This window comes from Aotus nancymaae, unplaced genomic scaffold (genome assembly GCF_030222135.1).
Source record: "Aotus nancymaae isolate 86718 unplaced genomic scaffold, 86718_ANA_hifiasm-v0.15.2.pri h1tg000010l, whole genome shotgun sequence".
NCBI lineage: Eukaryota > Metazoa > Chordata > Mammalia > Primates > Aotidae > Aotus > Aotus nancymaae.
This window is the reverse complement of record NW_026988421.1, coordinates 68,957,797-68,978,551: the sequence shown is the minus strand read 5'-3', so window position 1 is coordinate 68,978,551 and position 20,755 is coordinate 68,957,797. Positions and strand designations below refer to the sequence as shown.

General features: G+C 45.1%; 1 protein-coding gene across 22 annotated transcripts in view; it reads left to right on the top strand.

Annotated features, from left to right (window-relative positions):
* KCNMA1 (potassium calcium-activated channel subfamily M alpha 1) overlaps window positions 1-20,755 on the top strand; it is a 761,855-nt gene that overhangs the window by 230,412 nt on the left and 510,688 nt on the right. For all 22 annotated transcript variants that reach the window (XM_064374369.1, XM_064374367.1, XM_064374368.1 and 19 more), the window contains exon 2: window positions 1,496-1,657. In XM_064374369.1, coding sequence (XP_064230439.1) covers window positions 1,496-1,657 — 162 coding nt within the window. The remainder of the gene's footprint in view (window positions 1-1,495; window positions 1,658-20,755) is intronic.

Here is a 20,755-nt window from a genome sequence, read left to right as displayed (position 1 = left end):
GAAATTTAAATTTTACTGGGTATCCTGTATTTTATCTGGCAACACTAAAGCCAGCCTCTGTGGCCAATGAGGGCCGATACTCACAGCCCTTTCTAGTCATTCATTCATGTTTATTGAGCCAACTCTGTGCCAGGCACTCTGTTAGGCACCAAGGCTGCAGCAGTGGGGAAGGCAGACGTAAGTGAAAGAAATAAATGATTTATTAAGTATATAGAGGTTTTGAGTGCTATGGAGAAAAACAAAGCAGAGAAGTGCTGTTGGAAAGAAAGTGTTGCAAATTTAAACAGGTAGCCAGGGAAGACTTTACTGAGCAAAGACAAGGGAGCAGGCCATAAGTCTCTGTGGGAGAAGAGTATTCTAGGCAGAAAACTCACTGTGTGCAAAAGTTTACAATTTAGACCTCTATGTGGGGCTCAGTTATCTAATGAGATCAGCCTTGTTTCCTCAAGCACATTTTAAGCCTCAAGGTGAATTTATTGTCTTCTATAACTGAAAGGGTCTGGTGTGGATTTCAGGCACAGCTGGATCCTGGTGTTCAAATGATGACATCAGTATTCTATCATGTTTACTTTTCTCTGCGGTGATTTCATTCCCAGGGAAGAATGACTTTTCCTATTCTTTCCTGCAAATGTTTTACACTTTAATCTTATTGGGTTGGCGTGGATCGTGTGACTATTCATGGCCCAATTGCTGTTGGCAGGGGGTAGAAAGGACTGATTGATTAGTTTCCACCGTTGGAGCCAATGGAGGCCATCTTTTCCGTTTGAACCACAAAGACTGAGATGAAGAGATAATTTTCTTAAAGGAAAGTGGGGGTGCTGCTGTGAGAAGGGGCATAGAGGATGGGCAGGCAAAGACCACGACATCCCTCCCACACTTTCCTCCTCCCTCCTCAGTATGCCCTAATCTTAGACCGGTTGCGTTTTCTTCTGCTTTGGTGGTTTTTTTTTTCTCTTTAAAATGGGAGGAGACCAACACTTTGGGAGGCCAAGGTGGGAGGATCACTTGAGGTCAGGAGTTCGAGACCAGCCTGGCCAACATGGTGAAACCCTATCTCTACTAAAAATACAAAAATTAGCTGAGCATGGTGGTGCACACCTGTAATCCCAGCTACTTGGGGAGGCTGAGGCATGAGAATTGCTTGCACCTGGGGAGTAGAGGTTGCAGAGCTGAGATTGCACCACTGTATTCCAGCCTGGGCGAAAGAGTGAGACTTCATCTCAAAAAATAAAATAAAATAAAAAAGAGAAAAATACCATCCTTCTTACTTTCAATAAGATATTTTAAGAGGAAATAAAGAAAACATTCTTTTTTAAATAAAGATTTTTTTTTTAATTCAAAGGCATAATTTACCCCTTCTGTTTTACTCCTGTACATTTAAGCCAGTTTCTGCCTGAGCTGGGGACCCCTTCGGTCTCTGGTTCTTTATGGGTAGTGTATGTTATTTAAATCCAGTGGTTCCCTATATCTCAACTCTTGCTTTTTCTGTTGCCAGGAGGCCCAGAAGATTAACAATGGCTCAAGCCAGGCGGATGGCACTCTCAAACCAGTGGATGAAAAAGAGGAGGCAGTGGCCGCCGAGGTCGGCTGGATGACCTCTGTGAAGGACTGGGCGGGGGTGATGATATCCGCCCAGACACTGACTGGCAGAGTCCTGGTGAGTCTCCACCCCCTTCTCACACCAGGAGGCCTTGCTGTGTGGGCCAAGATGGCTTTGCTTATGAGACGTGATGTGCCCCAGGGTCTTCTGCCGGAAGCTGGCTATTGGGAGGTGGGGGTGAGCAGCAAGAGCTCCCACGTGGTCATGAAGGAGAGGCTCTGTTCTTTGCGTACAGTGGTTTGTGGAGGGATTTTCAGGGAGTGGGGTTTGCAGTAGAGAGGGGTTTTTGGGAAGATGTGGCACGTTTCCTCTGCTAATAAGTGCTCACACATGCACATGCACACGTGAGCGCACACACACACACTCTCCATCATCTTGGAGAGGGGAAGAGGGTCAAGGAAACATACCAGAAACTTATGGAGGGGCCACAAATGCTGGGATCCTCAGGAGTGCTGAGAGAGGGGGAGAGAGAGAGAGAGAGAGAGAGAGAGAGAGAGAGTGTGTGTTTGTGTGTGTGTGTGTATGTGTGTGTGTGTGTGGTGGCTTTCAGGGGATGTTCTCGTTGTCTTCTCTTAGCCTGTAGGGACCTCTGCTTGGAGCAGTTTCCAGATTTTCTGCAGTGAGCTGGGCCCTGTGCATGGCGAGAATCAGTCATGCTGATGGTGGACATATCAGCAGCCCACCTGAAGCTGCCTGGTCTGTGTGCCTGAAGCTCCCTTGTGTGCCCTTTTCTGGTGAGGTCATCTCCCAGGCCCACCTGCAGCCAGGGCTGATCCTGCCCCTACTCTGTACGTTTCCAGCATCTCTCTGATCTGCTTATATGAAACTTGGCTTCACTGGCTGGCCTCATGAGCCCTTGGTTTTTGTCAAGGATCATTAGTGGGACAGGCCTGTGGTGACCAACAATCCCAGTTTGCCTGGGACTGAGGGGTACATGGGACATGAGTCTTTCAGTGCAAAAAGTGGGATGGTCCTGGGCACACAGGGATGAATTGGTCACCATAGCCAGGTCCATACTCTGGGAAAGCCCTGCCCTATGGCTTTCTTGGGTCTGCTCTAGGTCAGGAGTTTCTCTAAGAAGGATGTTGCATTTGGAGTGATTTCTCATTGTGTTTCTGGAAGCTGTTTTGTTTGGGCCTCCTGTCTTGGCTTGAAGCTAGGGCTCAGTCAAGAGTCATTTGGCTCATAGATGGAAGGAGTAGGGCGTGTGTGGCCCTATCCTGAGGCCTGCGTGGCTCAAAGACCAGGCAGGGAAACTGGGAAACGGTCATTATCTCTGAGTTTCACAGCAAAAATTCAGCGAGGAGGTGATTGTAGATGGAGGAAGGTGGTGAGAAGTTCACTTCTCAGAATCCTTCTTGGAAAGAACTCAATATTAGGTCTGGGATCAATATCACACACACTTCTTGAGGGAAGGACTGAGAGACTGAACGTAGTGCTTAAGTAATCAAAGGTGCCAGCCATACAGCCTTTAAGAAGGACGGGTTCTGCTCACCAAGGGATCTGTCTTGAGCTGTGTGCTGAAGAGACTGGATATGAAACTGTGGCTGATGTCAATTGATAGCAAAATGGAAAGACGGGACATTTAAAGTTGGAGTTTTGGAGGAGGAGAGAGAAACTGATGAGGTCAGTGGCTGCTTGGAGGAAGGCACAGGAGGGAGACAATCTAGTCTGGTGTGACCCAGGAGGGACGGTGTGTAGTGGGGACTTGGAAGTGCCTTGCTCTTGGCTGTGCTATGTAACAGCCCTTCTGTATCTCTTCCTGCCTCTTCAGTGAAGTCTCCATTGCTCTTTCATGCTTAAAGAAGAGCAGATTCTGCATTGGAAAGTTACAGAGGTTAAATTCTGGGTCTGGGTATTCGTGGGGACACAATGGATGTATTCTACATGTATGGTGGTGATAATGAATGGGGAGCAGGAGACAGTTTGTTTGTACAAATGTGACACTTGTTCCTTCCATGTGGCCATTATAGACAGGTCTAATTTTCTTCATCAGCATTGCCAAGAGTTACTGAACATGAATTCTGGGCCAAGTGTATTTGTTTTTTCAGCTCTGTGGAAAACAAGGAAGGATCCTGATTCTATTGTGCCATGTAGGGAAGTTATTGAAGGAATGTATGGATGATAGGTGCTATGAGTATAAACACAGTGTGCACGTGTGTGGATGTGAAGAGGGGCTGTGGGCAAAAGAAGGGCTGATCAGAAAAGCCTTCATAGGGAGGAAAGTCTTTGAACTAAAGCTCCCATTTCAAGATGAACTGAGCATGTGCTTTATGGCAGGAAGATATCAAAAATAAAAACATATCTAAGCCTAAACACAAGAAAGTGACCACTAGGTGGGCCAGAATCTATGAAGAATACCTAATAAGACAGAATGCATTTGCAGTGAGCTTTGCAGTGTGAGTTAGGATCTTGAGAGTCAAAGGAGAGGAAAGCCTTCAAAGTGAGGAGCAGGAAAAGCAGAGAAGGAGCCTGGTATCCTGGGGAATGGGGGGTGCTGACCCCAAAGTCTAGGGGAGTATCCTGGAGACAGCCTGATGGGGCTTTAAAGGCCAAGCTAAAGAATTTTTGGAGTTGTAGAACAAGGAGATTTTGAGGCAGGGGGTGTTGTACAGAGAGAGCTAGGGGACAAGTGGAGACTGAATGGGTGAAGCTGGAGCTTGGAGGCTATAGGACAAGTTAGGGCAGTGAGCTACTGCCTTAGTGATGACTTGGGAGCAGATTCCTGCCGTAGTCCTGGTGAGGCACAGTCTGCAGTGGCACTAAGCGGAAGATGCAGGTGGTAGACGTGGGTAATATTGTGGAAGCAAAACTCATTGGGCCGAGCACACCCAGCGGCCACCTTGATCCTCTCCTGGCAATCACACTGTTGAAAGCCTCTTGGGAGCCAGTCACTGTGCTAGGCCTTATATGTTGTGATCAATTTGAAGGGCAGGGACAATGTCATATTTCTTCCGTATCTCCTTACTGCTGTTGTGTTGTCGGGGTTCATTAGAAGAAAACAAGCCAATCTTATCAGTGAATTCATCTCTGTTTTATAGTTGAGAAAAATCAAGACATAGCAAGGCCAGTGAGTTGTCTAGAAACATTCAGCTTTGAGTGACAGAGCCAGGCTACTACCTGCCAGCTCCCTGTCTCCCAGTCTGGTGTTTCTTTTGTGTCATTACTTCCCAGTCAAAGATAATGCCTTTTCTTTTCTAAGCCCCTGCGAGCTGTCGCTTTGTCTGTGACATTTTGACATTACCATCTTCTAGCCACTTTGGTCCTGAGGATGCTTGGCTGGCTTGTTTAACATGTGCATGCTGAAGCATGGTCCACGCAGGGCTCTTTGCCTAAGCCTGCCCAAGGTGCCAGCTGCTCTCTGAAGGTCTCCTTGGAGAAAATCCTGCCAAGGCTGCTGGGGCCACCCAGAGCAAAGTGGGACCCACTGCAGACAGCAGGCATCTCAGAGCTCTAGGAGGTATCCTGAGAACAGGCCTGTCCTTGGGGAGCAGGCAGGTCTCTGCACTGAGCAAAGAACAGATTTCATAATGAAGTCATGGCATGCAAGAGAAAGCAGCTCGGCCTGTTCAGAACCCAAAGCTGTGTTTGTCTTGAGCCGTCCCAATGTTTATCCCTGCAACAGGGGGACCAAAGCAAGACCAGGTACCCGGCTATTCGGTTTCCCTTTTCAATTTTTAATTTGTTTTCCTTGATGCATGCTCAGGAGCTTGGCCTCCACATCTGGGCCTCTATCTCACCTGCCTAATTGTCACAGGTGAGAATCTTGAAGCTGGGACATCATGAATCTCGAAGCTGGTCCAGCTGGGGAAAGATTTGCCAAGACAATCTCAGAATGTCTGTAGGATCTCTCAGACGAGCACATCTGTTATTCACTAAGTGCTTATTTCTCACCTGTACCTTACACTGTTCAAGGTACTGAGAATAACACAGTGAGCAACAGAGCTCCCTAGTATGAATTATTTATATTGATAAACTAGATATAAGGGTGCAGAGCTCAAGTTAAGAAATGACTAGTGATAATTGCCATTCACCGGTGCTTTTTATAGTCAGTGCCTGGAGCCCGATCACCCACATGATAAAAATTCCTTGACCCCTCGGCTCCAGATCTCAGAACAGCCTGTCTTTGCCTCCTCTCTCACCCTGGCACTCAGGCTCAACTGCCCAAAAACAGTAGGACAGGACCGAGCCTTCTCTTGGAGCATGTGGCAGAGGGATTCTGCATTAAAGTGAATACCAGGCTGTCAAGGGTACTGCTTCCTTTAATTTTTTTCTTAATAAACAAATGTTTATCTTCTGATTATGAATGTAATATATGTTTGCTTTTTTAAAAAATTTGAAACATACTGGAAGAAGCGCTGATAAATTCCACTTTGGGATTTGGAGTTGGCTCCTGCAGAGGGAAATTCGGATACAGTAGTCAATATCGTCAGGATTTCTCTCAACCATTTGGGTGTCGTTGAGGACTTTGTTCACTGCATCTCGTGTTACCCGCTTTATGCACAGACTTATGGGATAAATAGTTGTTTTGCACCAGAGATTATTGTGGTTTTCCTGGTGAACATCCACTGAACATGCTAAGTCGAGAAAGGGCTCATGTCTCTCAGGGGTGGCTGCTCAGAGCCGACTTGGTGGCTTATGGAAAATACAGAGCGTCTCAGGTTTGCACTCTGTGCCTTTGCACCCCTCCCCTGACTTGTCTTCATCATCTCTCTTCTCATTTTCCCTTTGTCCTACTTTTCTTACTCCTATTTGAAATTTACATGTATGCAGTTGTGTGCTCCATACATTTTTGTAGGGTAAATTAAATCCTTTTAAGAATAAGGGTGGGGAGTTGGGGAGAGAGAGCATGGGGAGAAATGCCAGATATAGGTGAAGGGGAGGAAGGCAGCAAATCACGCTGCCATGTGTGTACCTATGCAACAATCTTGCATGTTCTTCACATGTACCCCAAAACCTAAAATGCAATAAAAAAAAAAGAATAAGGTGGTTTCTAAATAAAGAGGGCAAGAAACACGTGAAGTAGGGTTTAGTATAGTTTCATTGTACTGTATAGAATCATAAGCCAAAATCAATAGCGATAGTCAAGTTCAGGGTCAGTAAGTTTTTCTGTAAAAGGCCAAATAGTAAATATTCTAGGCTTATAGGCCATGTGGGCTCCACTGCTCAACTCTGCCACAGTAGTTTGAAAGCAGCCACTAACAGCCTTGATATGACTTTGTTCCAATAAAACTTTCTTTATAGAATGGGGGAAAATGTTTGCAAACAATGCATTCAACAAGGGCCTGATATCCAGAATTCACCAGGAACTTAACAACAAAAGTCACAACCTCATTTTAAAGTGGGCAAAAGATATGAATAGTCATTTTTCAAAAGAAGACATACAAATGGCCAAGAAGCATATGAAAAAATACTCAACATCACTAATCATCAGAGGAATGCAAATTAAAACCACAATTAGATATCATCTCATACAAGTCACCATGGCTATTATTAAAAAGTTAAAAAAAAAACCCAGATGTTGGGAGGCTATGGAGAAAAGAGATCACTTATACGCTGTTGGTGGAAATGGAAATTAGTACAATCTCTATGAAAAAGAGTACAGAAATTTCTCAAAGAACTAAAAACAGAAGTTCCATTTGATCCAGCAATTTTACTAGTTGGTATCTACCCATATGAAAAGAAATTGTATATAAAAAAGATACCCGAACTTCTATGTTTATCACAACACTACTTACAATAGCAAAGCTATGGAATCAACCTAAGGGTCCATCAATAGATGATTAAATAAAGAAAACATTTATATAAATACATATATATATATACACACACACATGAATATATCACGTTGTAAATGTATATATTTACATTTATACACACACACACATATACACACAATAAAATACTCTTCAGCCTTAAAAAAGAATGAAATCATGTCTTTCACAGCAACCTGGATGGAACTAGAGGCCATTATCTTAAGTGGAACAACTCAGAGACAAAGTCAAATACCACATGTTCTCACTGATGAGTAGAAGCTAAATAGTGTGTACACTTGGACAGAGAGTGGAATAGTAGTCACTGGAGACTCAGAATGGTGGAAGTGTGGGAGGCTGGGGTGACTGATGAGAAATTAATTAATGGTTGCAATGCACACTATGTGGATGATGGTTACAGTAAAAGTGCAGACTTCACCACTGTGCAAAATATCCAGGTAACAAAACTGCATTTGTACCCCTTACATTTATACAAGTAAACTGTATTTATAGAAATAGGGGATAGAAAAAGTGATTGAACTGAAAGAATAAGTTCCAGCATAGGGGAGATTATAGTTAACAGTAATTTATTGCACATATCAAAATAGCTAGACAAGAATTAGAATGTTCCCAGCACAAAGATAAATGTTTGAGGTGATGGTTGTCTGTTACCCTGATCTAATCATTATACATGTACCCAAATATCGCATGCACCCACAAAATATGTACACTATTATATGTCAATACAAAATTTTTTAAAAAAAGAAAACAGGTGGTGGGCCAGATTTGTTTCACACACCATAGTTCGCTGACTCAGTTTAATTTATCCCCTTGTTTTATATATAAAGAAACTGAAAGGCTGGGGCTGGAGGCGAAGAGATTCTCTGAGGTCGAGTAGCACGGGTGTCACACTCTTTGTAAGGGTGAGTGTTACAGACTCAGTGATACACACACAAAGATAAATACAGGCACATACACATACTCTCACTATCCACATCATCACTTAGTTTCTGCATGTTCATATTTCCATGATTGATCTCAGAGCAACTGTCTCCCTAGGGAAACCATGTCCTGTGGCCAAGGACAGCCTCACCTTAACGTGTGAGCGGCATCTACACTGCCTGGACTTTACCTCAACCCCCTGACAGATTCAATGTTTTGTGTGTCTCTTCAAAGACTGGTCTTGCCAAAAAAGCTACCAGCTCCTGAGCAAAACTGGAGAGTCCCTTAGAATCACTCTTTGTAGTTACTTTCCCCATATTCCTAGAGTATTGCCCCGGGAGGCTTACACGGCTAATTCTATGAACTGAAAGCATATGCTACTTGCTTGAATGTGTAGGGGATGATTTATCGATGTAAGAAGGAAGAAAAATACCAGCCTCTCCCTTTATCCCTCTAAATACGTTGCATGTGCGGCATTTTACATTCATGTTGTATACATGGCCTGGATCATTTTATCCTTATCTCTGAGGGCCCAAAAGAAAATATGTGTCAAATACACCTTTCAAGTAGGAATAATCCTGTTGGTTTAATAGAGTTAAATATATGTACGTTCACTGCTGTGCTGTTTGCATATGAAATTAGACTGGTTGAACCCAGTGGGAGTACACATGGGCACACACATAATCAAATATATCACATTCGTTGCATTCACTTCTGTTAGGTGCCCTATGGAGCTTGTGACATTTCCCATCAGTATCCTCTACTTTTCTTTTTCAGTGGTGCGTGGTGGAAAATTTACACACCCTCCTCTCTGTTTCTCTCTCTCCCCCTCTCATCTATGCCCCAGCTTTTATTATATTTTAGGCAAGTATACATAAAATTCTTATATCATTAGCCAATGCTTTGTGTAGCAGAAAGGCTAGAGGTTTCACAGGACTGTACTTTTAGTAAGAATGCCCCCATAGTGAACAAAGGATGTCCTTCTCTCTGCTATTGGGAGTAAGTTGAAGTTTTATTTGCATTGTTTAAACACTCCTAAGGGAGGCCTCTGCTTGAAGGAGCCACAAGATAATTCCTTCCGGGACTTAATAATGGTTCTTTGTTTTATCCCGTGGATAGATACAGAATTCACATAATGGGTATCAGTCAAAAAGTCAAAGAAGAGACATTCTCTTTTTATCATTAAACATGAAATTTTGTCTTTATCTAATGAAAGACACGCTAGATTTGCACTAGGTTTGTTATTTGTGACTCAACATCATTTACCCAGATGGGAAAACATGAGTCAGAGAAGTGATTGAATTGAGCAGTCTCCCCCGACAGGTAGTAAGCTACCTGTTACTAGAAATATTCAAGGAGCAAGCAGGATCGCAGTTCGTGGTGCTGTTGCTGACAGTTGGTTAGACTTTATCCTCATTGTTTTAATTAGGTTCCACAGAACACTAGACCCACGAATTGTTCCCAGATAAAAATGATTCCCTGGGAACTTGGACAGACTTCATTTCTCATCCCCCTCTTCGAGATTGTCAATGCATATCAGCATATAAATACTTACAGAAGTCCTGCAGTCAGAAAGCAGAAAGTTTGTGTTTCACCCAGCATTTCCCATTTTCATTTCCCTGTGGAATCCTTTCCCCATGCAATACCTGTGGGCATCACATAGCACTCACTTTGGGAAACATTCAATCAGCCCAGGGATTAGTTAGTTATAGCCTGTGGGACAGTCTGGCTCACTGCCTGTTTTGTATAGTTCATAAGCTAAAGATGGTTTTTACATTTTTAATTTTTTTTTTTTGAGACAGGGTTTCTCGCTATTGCTCAGGCTGGAGTGTATTGGTGCAATCTTAGCTCCCTGCAGCCTCAAACTCCTGGGCTCAAGCGATCCTTCTGCCTCAGCATCCCTGGGTAGCTGGGATTACAGGTGCATGCCACTATGACCTGCTATTTTTAAAACAATTTTTTTTACTGATGGGGTTCTGTTATGTTTCCCAGGCTAGTCTTGAACCTCTGGGCTCAGGCGATCCTCTTACCTTAGCCTCCCAAAGTGCTCGGATTACAGATGTGAGCCACTGTACCTGGCCTAAATGGTTATTTTTTGAAAATCAAAATAAGTTTATTTTATGACATGTGAAAGCTGTATGAAGTTCTGATTTCAGTTTCATTGGAATATAGCCATGCTCACTCATTTACGTGTCATCTGTGGCTGCTTCCGTAACAAGCTACAAAGGCAGAGTTAAGTAGTATCCGGAGTCCAAAACACCCACTAGACTAAAATAATTACCATCTGTCCCTGCAAAGAAACAATTGCCTCTCCCTGTACGCCTGTCAATATTCCTCCTTAAGTGGCCTACAGGACTTGCTCGGTAAGTTACCTCCGTAAGTTACCCAGGTAATAGATAAGATGTAACATCTGTCTGCTTCTCATGAGGACATGTCTACATTCACTTCCCCAAGCTCAACTAAATACTGCATTAGAGATGGAGAGGCCAGAGTCAGGTGGGCCCCCAAGTTCCATAGCAGGTACCCAGCTAGGGTGAACATATGGATTTCCACTTCACAAGGTCAGGAGAATGTGTCTGAGAATTTGGTAGCAGCATCATTCCTTGAATCTCTCCGTCCACCTGCCCGCCTCTTCAGCAGCCCCCACACCCCAGGCCCTGCTGGCAGCTCTGAGTCTAAGCCTTACCCCCAGGAGGACCCCTGATCAGGGCCTGCAGGCCAGACACCTCAGCTTGCAGCAGCTGCTGGTCTGTAGGCCCCGCGCCATGTGCTGGGCTCTCCGGCACGCCCTGTAAAGAGCAGCTGTTAATTTTACTAGCTGGTGTGTTGGCTCCTCTGCCCTTCCCAGGGCTGCTGTGAAAATGAAGGAGAGTTTCAGAAATCAACCCTCAGCCAGCCCTGGAGTGAGGAAGAGTCTCCTGGTCCAGGAGCAGCCCACTTGATCCTGGCCACTCATCTCTGGCTCCCAGGCTCTCTGGGCTCTGATGGCAAGTGCTTATGTGGCTGTTTCCCCTCTCCTCTGAAGTTTCTGGGTACACATGGATGCCTGCTTTGGCCTTCCATCTCATCGTCTGTCCGCCTGTCCATCTATGTCCATTCATCCACCTGTGCCATCACAGACACTGATTGGTGTTCCCTAGTATATGGAACTGATCGTACCACAAGCCAGTGGGGGCCTGGTAAGCAAGCAGAGCACTTGCATCCTCTGTGCAGTCAGCAGACAGGCCAGCCTCCCTCTGCCGGTCCTGCTTTGTCTCTGTCCTCTCTGTTTCCGTCTCTCTGTTGGGGCCTGGGAGTAAGGAGCCCTGCCCCTTTGTCAACGCGTCGTGGTCTGAACTAGAGCTCCTACTCTTCGACCTTCACCTGGCTCCTTGTGTCTCTTTGTCACTTGATTGGAACCAAAAAGGAGGATAGGTGGAGCCCATAGCAGCCTCCAAACTCCAGCTCCTGCCTTTCCTCTCTCCCTGGGACACCATCCTTGGGAAGGAGCTGCTGTGTGTGGTGCAGCTGGGCAGTTGGGAGCCCGCCTCTGCAGCCTCCTGACTCCCAGATCCATCTGTCTCAGGGGCTTTTACCCTGGGTGAGTTGCTTCATTGTTTCATACCTCAGTTTCCTCAACTGCAAGATGGGGACAATAATAGTCCCTACCTCTTAATGGGTTTATACATGTAAAATGTTTAGAACAGTGCCTCTGACATGGTGCTTGATAAACATGGTTATTACTATTTTTGTTATTGTGTGTGTGAGCCCAGTCACCACGTCATAGAGGAAATGGGCTGCTATGGAGACAGATGGGTCAGGGGATGGAGAACAAATCCTTTTCTGGGGCAGGAGTAGAACAACCTGCAAGCCTCACCAAACCCAGAAATCCTCCAAGAGTGCTGAGCAGCTCTGGGTAGGGGCATCTGAAAGGCTCTGAATGCTCCAGGCAAGCCCTGGTTTGGGTGCAGGGCTCTGGTTTGGGTCCACCATCCAGATGATGATGTTTGCTTTGTGCACACACTTAATTCAGGTTTGTGTAGGCTGCGTCCTCTTTGCAGCTGGCTCATGCCATTCTGACTCACCATTGTCAAGTCGGCCAGGAAATTCTCACTTCATATAGCCTCCCTGAGCTGGCTGGGGGCTGGAGAACGGGCGGCACTCTCCCTGGAGCTGTACATTGTGGGCACATGTGTCACAGGAAATACTTTGGCAGGATGACAGATGAGTCTTATGGAAAGAGGGTCAAATGCACTTACTGTGGTCTCCATGTCCACTTCTCCCTGGAGGTGGGGCAAGGCTGACGGGGTAGGGACAGGCTGGTTTTAGAGGGCACATCCGCACCAGTATTTAGGGAGGTATGTTTGATGTCCATTTTGGCAGGTAGTGACCACACATCCATTGAAAGGAGATGGGAAAGTATGTGAGGTCACCAGAGGATAAAGACCCAGATTCTATTGCACATGCGATGCAGCTCCTCTGAGCTGTTCCTCCATCCCTTCATCCATTCCTTCAAACATTCGGGAGAACCTACTTGGGGTCAGATGCTGTTCAAGGTGCTGGACACATGTGGATTCATTCAGCAAAATCTGCAAAGTGCAGTCATCCAAAGTGTTGAAGGTAGAAATGTGATGCTTGCATTTTCTAGAATGATTTGAGGTGGCAAGGTTTCTGAAGCAGAGTTTGGTGCTAAGTCAGAACCTGTGACCCATCTGTCAGTCCCTTGGACAGACCTGGGAGCTCAACTATTCTAGTCCTGATTGCACACCCTGTGCAGCTCTGCAGCTGAATCCCAGGGGCCTGAGCAAATATATGAGTAATGGCCTCCTTCTCTCCCTCCTTCCTTCCCTCCCTCCTTCCCTCCCTCCTTCCCTCCCTCCCTCTTTCCTTCCTTCCTTCCCTCCCTCCTCCCTCCCTTCCCCCTCCTCCCTCCCTTCCCCCTCCTCCCTCCCTTCCTTGCTTCAATCCCAACCTGTAAAAGCTGGTGCTTTCCTTCCCAACCTGTAAAAGCTGGCGCCCCCTGGAGGCATTTCAGGAAATGAAATGTCTGTATTTGCGGCTACCACGTTGGGCTTTTCTTACCCAGCCTTTCCCCCAAGGCTTTCAGAGGGTGCTGATGGTTTAGCAGTCCATTTTTGTCAGAAAAATATCCTTAGAGCCTCCATTTCAGCTGCAAGAAAGTTTGTTTAGCAGGGAGACTCAAAAATAGAGACGATGATGATGACAAAGTCATCAGCCTTTATCGTTGCAGGGGAGCGTATGCTTGGAAAGTCACACTCGGGACCACACGCAAGCTGATGCTTCCAAGTTTAGTTTACGAGGCTATGTTTAGGAGGAGGCAGACTGACTCGTGCCTACGGGCCCCAAACAGCCCAATTTGGTGCACTAGAAGCCTCATTTTTAGACTCTGGGTCCAGAGTGAGGCTTTTTCCAGAAAAGATAAAAAACAACCAAAAAAAAAAAAAAAAAAAACTACTTCAGGGAAATGACAGCAACAGAAAGCCACCATTTGCCCTAACATTTTATTGTAAAAACGATTCTCTCCTGTTTGAGTAGTGAGGGATCTAGGACATGACAGTGGCTTCTCTGCCTTTCTTCAGGAATTAGGGCACTCGGAAACTCAATTAAATGTACCCAAACCTCTTAAGCACCAGGGCTATCTTTTTGCTCATCCATTTAATTTTGGTTCATAAAATTGGCCTTGTGCTGACATGATGGAGACAGAGTGAGGGTTGGAAGCCAGAGGCCTCTGTGAGTGGAAGCTTGGTTCTCCGTTCACAAGCTCCAAGGACACACATCCTTCCCTGGGTCATCAAAGGGGACTGTTAAACCTGTTTGTGCCACGTCCCTGGGAAGGCAAACTTTGGGGCCTTCCTTATTTACCAGATGTTGCTTAATCCAGAAAGTAGATGGACTGGGCATTGGTTCCCCACTGGCAGGAGCAGCCCAGGATTTAGCAGGCTAATCTGAAGGATTGAGAAACCATCACCTTCCTATAAGTGTTCCCAGACTTTCAGCAAAGAGGCTGAATTTTGATCTTTTTCCCATTTTTCTTTTTAATCCTTTCTCCTCCCACCTTTTGTGGCTGTTGACTGTCCTAAGGGAAACGGAACGGTTCAATGAAAAGGAGAGAGAACGTCAAGACCCCTTTCTCGTACCACCTTCCCTCAAATGCAGCCTTTGCTTGCACTAAAAAGAGCTTGAAACAGAGGCTGAATCACAAAAAGGTGGTATTTCAGGGGACAGAGGCTGTTAGCTCCCTGGCTGCTGCAGAAGCCTGTTGGGTTTTTTGGCCTCTGAGCCCCAACTTGCCCAGGAAGGCGTGGGTTTTGGAAGTGTACTGGGAGAGGTCCAGAACATTCTTTTTGTTCCTAGAGCAAGGGCCTGGTTGTGTCTGCTTTGGTTGGAGAGTCTGTCCAGAGCTAATTATACCAGCAGGTACTCATAGAGCCCTCTGCCTGGTGTCACGCCTCAGGGGTGGAAAATAACTTCCTGCAAAGGAAAGGCGTTGTTCTCAGGAGCTGTTTAATCCCAGAGGCACCTGCAAGGGCTCTGGGGAAAGCTGCTATAAGGTTATTGTTCCCTCTGAACCATGAGGTGGTCAGCTTGGTTTCTTGGCCACCTCAGATCTTTCCAGGAAAAAGCTAGGATCATCAGAAGGAGAGAAACAGTTTGCTCACCTTGGTCTCTGCTGTGTGTCTCTCTGGCCCTTGGGGATTCATGACAGTGTTTGAGATCAATTCTGGATATGGGAGTAGAGAAGCAAGTCACTTACTTTTATCTAAGGAGCCTCAATCAGCAGAAACCTGGATTCTGATCCTGGCTCTGCCATCACCTTTCTGGTTGACCTTGGACACATCAGTCCCATCTCCAAGCCCTCAGCATCTCCATGGATAAAGAGAGGGGGCTGTAGTCGTTTTTCAGTAGTTTATTCCCTTGCAGCCCAGAATGTCTCTATGTTTTCTTATCTGCTTCACTGTCCTTTATCAGTGAAGGCCACAAGGGTTAGCCTGATATCTACCGTGCACTTGGCCCTGTGTTAGGCACTGGGAGAACTGCAAAAGGAGAGAGAATGCACTTTTCTTAGCTGCCAGAGTGATTGGAGTGAAGCAGAGCTAATCAAGGAGTGTCCCTGCATGGCCTTCCCCTGGTTTTGCCTCCATTTATAGTAAAATCTCAAACTGTTTTCCTGGCTCACAAGGACCCATGAGATATGGCTCCTGCTTCTGACTCACCTCCAGTGATTCTCTTCCTTCTTCACTCCTTTCTAGAGAAGAAGCAAAGCCTGTAGGTAGAAGCATCTGGATGGGCCTGAGGTGCTGGTGGTGGGGACAGAGGTGGGGAGGGGTGGTGAAGGGTGCTGTGGGAGGAGAGGCCATATCCCAAAGGGCCAGCTCCATGAGAAGGAGTTGGCTTCATTTTTTTTATGGCTGAGTAGTATTCTTTTTTAAAAATTTATTTATTATACTTTAAGTTCTGAGGTATATGTGCAGATCGTGCAAGTTTGTTACAAAGGTATACACGTGCCATGGTGGTGGTTTGCTGCATCCATCGCCCCATCATCTACATTAGGTATTTCTCCTAATGCTGTCCTTCTCAATCTCCCCACCCCTGCTATTCCTCCCCTAGGCCCCTACCCGCCAGGCCCCGATATGTGATGTTCCCCTCCCTGTGTCTATGTGTTCTCATTGTTCAGCAACCACTTACGAGTGAGAATGTGTGGTGTTTGGTTTTTTGTTCCTGTGTCAGTGTCCCTGCAAAGACATGAACTCATCCTTTTTTATGGCTGCATAATATTCCATGGTATATATGTGCAACATTTTCTTTATCCAGTCTATCACTGATGGGCATTTGGGTTGGTTCCAAGTCTTTGCTATTGTGAACAGTGCTGCAATAAACATATGTGTGCATGTGTCTTTATAACAGAATGATTTGTAATCCTTTGTGTATATACCCGGTAATGGAATTGCTGGATCAAATGGTATTTCTATTTCTAGATCCTTGAGGAATTGGGAGTTGACTTCCTTTGAATCATTTCAGCCATGGAGCTCTCTTTTGGAGACCTCCCCATTTGGAAGCCTCTAAGGGGATCTTGTTCCTATTTGGTATCAAATGTGGTAACCCCATTAGCCCCAAATTTGACTGGAAGAACCTTCTTTCCAATTGAGCATCCTCTGCTTGAGGAGCTTGTGGGTGAGATAACAGCTTTCATCCTTTGCTATTTATATTGCTTTTGACTGAACTGCTACAAGTCATGGTGCCCCTGAAAGTCCATTGCTTCTCCAGAGGTAGAAGCGCTTCCATCTCTATGCATCTGAAAACGATAAAAGTCATGCTTATTTAAGATAATGACTGCCAGAGGCACCCAGGATGTTGGGGGGAGGATGGAGGAAACATTACTGTGGCAAAAGTCATTTTTTATTTCTGGAGCAAGGTAGCAGACTCAGGGTGGTGGCAGGAGCTGCCAGGCTAACCCCCAAATTTACAACAAGGGTGTTAAACACTGTGGGTGATCAGTGCAGTTGACATTGCAGAAATTCTCCAAGTGAAAATTCATTGTAGGTTAACTTTTAGCTGAACTTGAAAAAACAGGGGCAACAGACCCTCGATTTCAAGTGTTTCCAATTTCATTAACATGATTTAAGCAGAGAGTCTCCATTGCCTCCCTGGATGCTAAACTGGAAAACATCACTCTTCCTCTGCCCTTATGCCTACTTTGCAAACCAGTGGGTTTATCTGGTTGTTTCCCCCAGAGCTGGAGCACTGCAGTCGTTTCCATAGCACTCTGGCCCAGAGGGAGTTGTGTGTTGGGGGGCTCAGTGTTGTCTTACAGAACAAACCTTGTAAAGGCGATTCGGCAAGCCACCCTTACAGCGCCGAGAGACACAATTCCTCTTCCCTGGCCTGAGATAGGGAGATCTAGATAGAGAGAACAGAAATAAATAACCAGTTTCTCTTTCATTTAACTCTCAGAAACAGCCTCTAGTGCTAATTATTCCTGCTGTAGATTTTGTCAGACTTTGAATCCCAATCCTTTTGCCATAGGTGGTATATTTTAGAGATGCAAAATGATATGGAAAATCAATCTACTTTCCTGAAAGATAATTTTGTGTACATTAAACAGACACATTAAGCCATTTACAAGAGAGCTGTTTGTTCTCAGGGATCTGGAGGAAATCTGAATTTCTAATTCTGGGCTCTTTAATAATTTTCAGAAGAACTGAGGTTCATTATTAAATGTCTTTGAACTTCCCTGGGCTGTCTTCTATCCCATGATCGCAAAGCATTTGAAAAGGAATAGAATTTTTTACCTTGATGCAATCCTTAGGAAGGTAGAGGAAACACCAGGCCCACCAGGGGCTTTGTGGCAGAATGGGGGAACTTAAGGTAAAGAGGCTAAGGAAAGTGCACAAGGTCACTTCCAGAGCTTCGGACGTGAAGCTGAGTGAAGAGCCTTCATAACACTTTTCATTGTACAGCCTTGGCTGCAAGACTTGGAGGGCCATGTACTAGTGTGACCCTGAGCCAGAGACAGAAGACACATAGTACTTACCTTGTAGGGTTATTATGCAGATTACATGACCTAATATTTATAAAGTGCTTAGAACAGTAGCTGGGACAGACTAAGTATTATATAGATGGTTAATCTATAGGCCAAAGAGAAAAGAAAACCAAGGCAGGACTTAGTTAAGGATGTCTATAATGAGATTACACATGACATGCCACCTTTTCTGGCTCTAGTGTTTAAGAATTATAAGAGATCAAGTCTAGCAAAGGTGAACTTTCATCATCTTTCGTCAACTTTCATCTCCTGGGTTCATTCTGATTGATCAGTAGTGGCTACAGAGAATATTTGGCCAACGATTCAAGGCTCAGCAGCAAAGAGTCATCATGACTGCTCTAAAAGAATTCCAGGGACCAGGTGTGGTGGCTCATGCTTATAATCCCAGCACTTTGGGAGGCCGAAGCAGGTGGATCACTTGAGGTCAGGAGTTCAAGACCAGCCTGACCAACATGGTAAAGCCCTCTCTCTACTCAAAATACAAAAATTATCTGGGCATGCTGGTGGGCAACTGTAGCTCCAGCTACTTGGGAGGCTGAGGCAGGAGAATTGCTTGAACCTGGGGGTCAGAGGTTGCAGTGAGCCGAGATCATGCTACTGCACTCCAACCTGGGTGACAGAGTAAGATTCCATTGGAAAAAAAAAAAAGAATTCTGTTATTGATTAATGATGTCTGCCATGAGTGCCAGCTTGGAGGGTGGTGGTGCCAGTATAATTTGTGCCTTAGCTACCTGTTCTAGGTCATATTCCCTGAAGTTTACATTATGTGTGAGCAAAGTGGGGCTTGCTCAAGGTCATTTGGTCAGTTTCAGGCATCATATGTCCTGACCCTGCCTAGTATTTGATACCCCAGCTTCATAGGTTAGACCTCAGAGAAGCAGCAAATTTGCCAGCTTCCTATATTAGCCTTTTCTTTTCTTTCTTTTTTCATAATACAGGCCGACTTCAGATTTTTCCATCTGGAGACTTTCTTTAGTGTTTGGAGAAGCAGAGGGGGTGGATTTCAGAGCCACAGTAATTCTACAGACAAACAGAGATGCAAGCACAATTTTCCTGTTTGTTATGTCCACTCTCAAAATTCTCTTTGCATGAAGCACACACTGATCACAGCCCTCCCACTGGAAAGCCTTCCCCTCAGCCCACTCCCAGGTTCTTTCTCCCAATCTCTGCGGATGCCTTTCCCTGTGCCCCACTCCCCCGGCACTGTAAAAAGCTTTTGGTGGGGGTTGATGCGTCATCATTTCCTTCCATCATAGCCTCACCTCCTATTTCTTCCTGTTTCTCCCTTAATATTCTTTCTCTTAGCTATTCATGCTCACTCACATCTTAATGGCTATGCTTACAGAGATAAATACATTTTGCCTCTGACCAAAAGCAGTTTCTGCCCTGACTTGAATTTAAAAGTCTGCCAGAATTGCATAGGGAAGCAGAGGCAGAGTCCTCAGTTTTGTCCTGGGAGCCATAAAAGTTTTCTAAGAGTTTATCTTCTCCATCAAGATGAAAATGGGATTTCAAGGCTTCAAATAGGAAAGATAAATAACAAGGAAAACTCCAGCCTTTGTCATAGCAAAGTTCTCTTCAATAGTTTTATAAGTCTACCTGTTGTGCTCGCACCCTGGCATCCATTTCGTTGTGGTATCAGACAGAGCCTTCTCTGGGAATTTACGCAAAACTAGGACTGGATAGAGAATTTCAGGCAATTGGTAGAGCTTGGAAGAAGGCTGACAAGTCATATTCTTGGGCTGTAACTCATTCTCAAATTCCTCATTTGTTCCTCAATTCTTGCTCCTCCCCTTCCAGCATAATGGGAATTGGAGTAGAAAGCACCATTAACTGTTAGTCCTAGGCTGTGATTTATAGGGCATTATAACAAATAGGACTACGATTCGATATACTTGACTATCTTTCACGTTTGAGGTGGCCAGGATTCTTATCAGGATTGGATATTGCCCCCTTGGCTTCAGTAATTGGCTGCATGCAACTGGAAAAGGCTCAGCTCATGTTTCCAGCTGCTCAAGATGGTCCCATGTTTCCTTTGAGGAAATCAGTGTTATAGAGCACCCATGTGCCACTCTGGGTGGCCAGGAAAGTGCCCAGCGAGTACTCCCTGGGACTTGTTTCTGATGTGAATGGGTTGGTGGGAAACTCAGAGAGACATATTACATCCTGGTAGGAGGCATGTCCTGTGGATTTGCTCTTGATGCTTCTTTTCCCATTGTCCTGGCTTAAGCCCTGTGACCCTTCCTTCCCTCATTATAGCAGCCACATGTCACTCTCCTCATTTGTCTCATCTCCCTGCTTCAGTCCATCTTGCCTGCTATTGCCAGATGAATTTTCTCCAAAGCCAGCTTTGTTTGGGTTTCCCCGTGTCTCAGAGACCTCTAGTAGCTTTCCAAAGTCTAAAGCCCAAATGCTTCATGCAAATGATCAGGGCCCTCATCCTCTTTCCAATCTGTCCTTCGTCAGCTCTCCTCCATGTACTCCATGTGTTCAAATCCTACCTCATCTTTAAGATGCAGTGCATGGTTGTCCCTCCTCTGAAATCCACCAGTCTTGTACGCTATTCACATAGACTTGTGCATGTGACTTATCCACTCTAAAGGCAATGTGGCTGAATCATTAAGAGCACAGACTATAGAGCCAGATTGGCTGGGTTTGACCTTTGTTCTGCCGAGTACTAGTGTGACCCTGAGCCAGCGACAGAAGACACATAGTACTTACCTCATAGGGTTATTATGAAGATTACATGACCTAATATTTATAAAGTGCTTAGAACAGTAGCCGGGACAGACTAAGTATTATATAGATGGTTAATCAAACATAGTAAAGTATAAGTACATTGAGAGTCAGAAACATGTATTTTAATTTTATAATCCCCTTTGTCTTGTGCTGGGCTGAAATAACCCTGAACTAGATTGC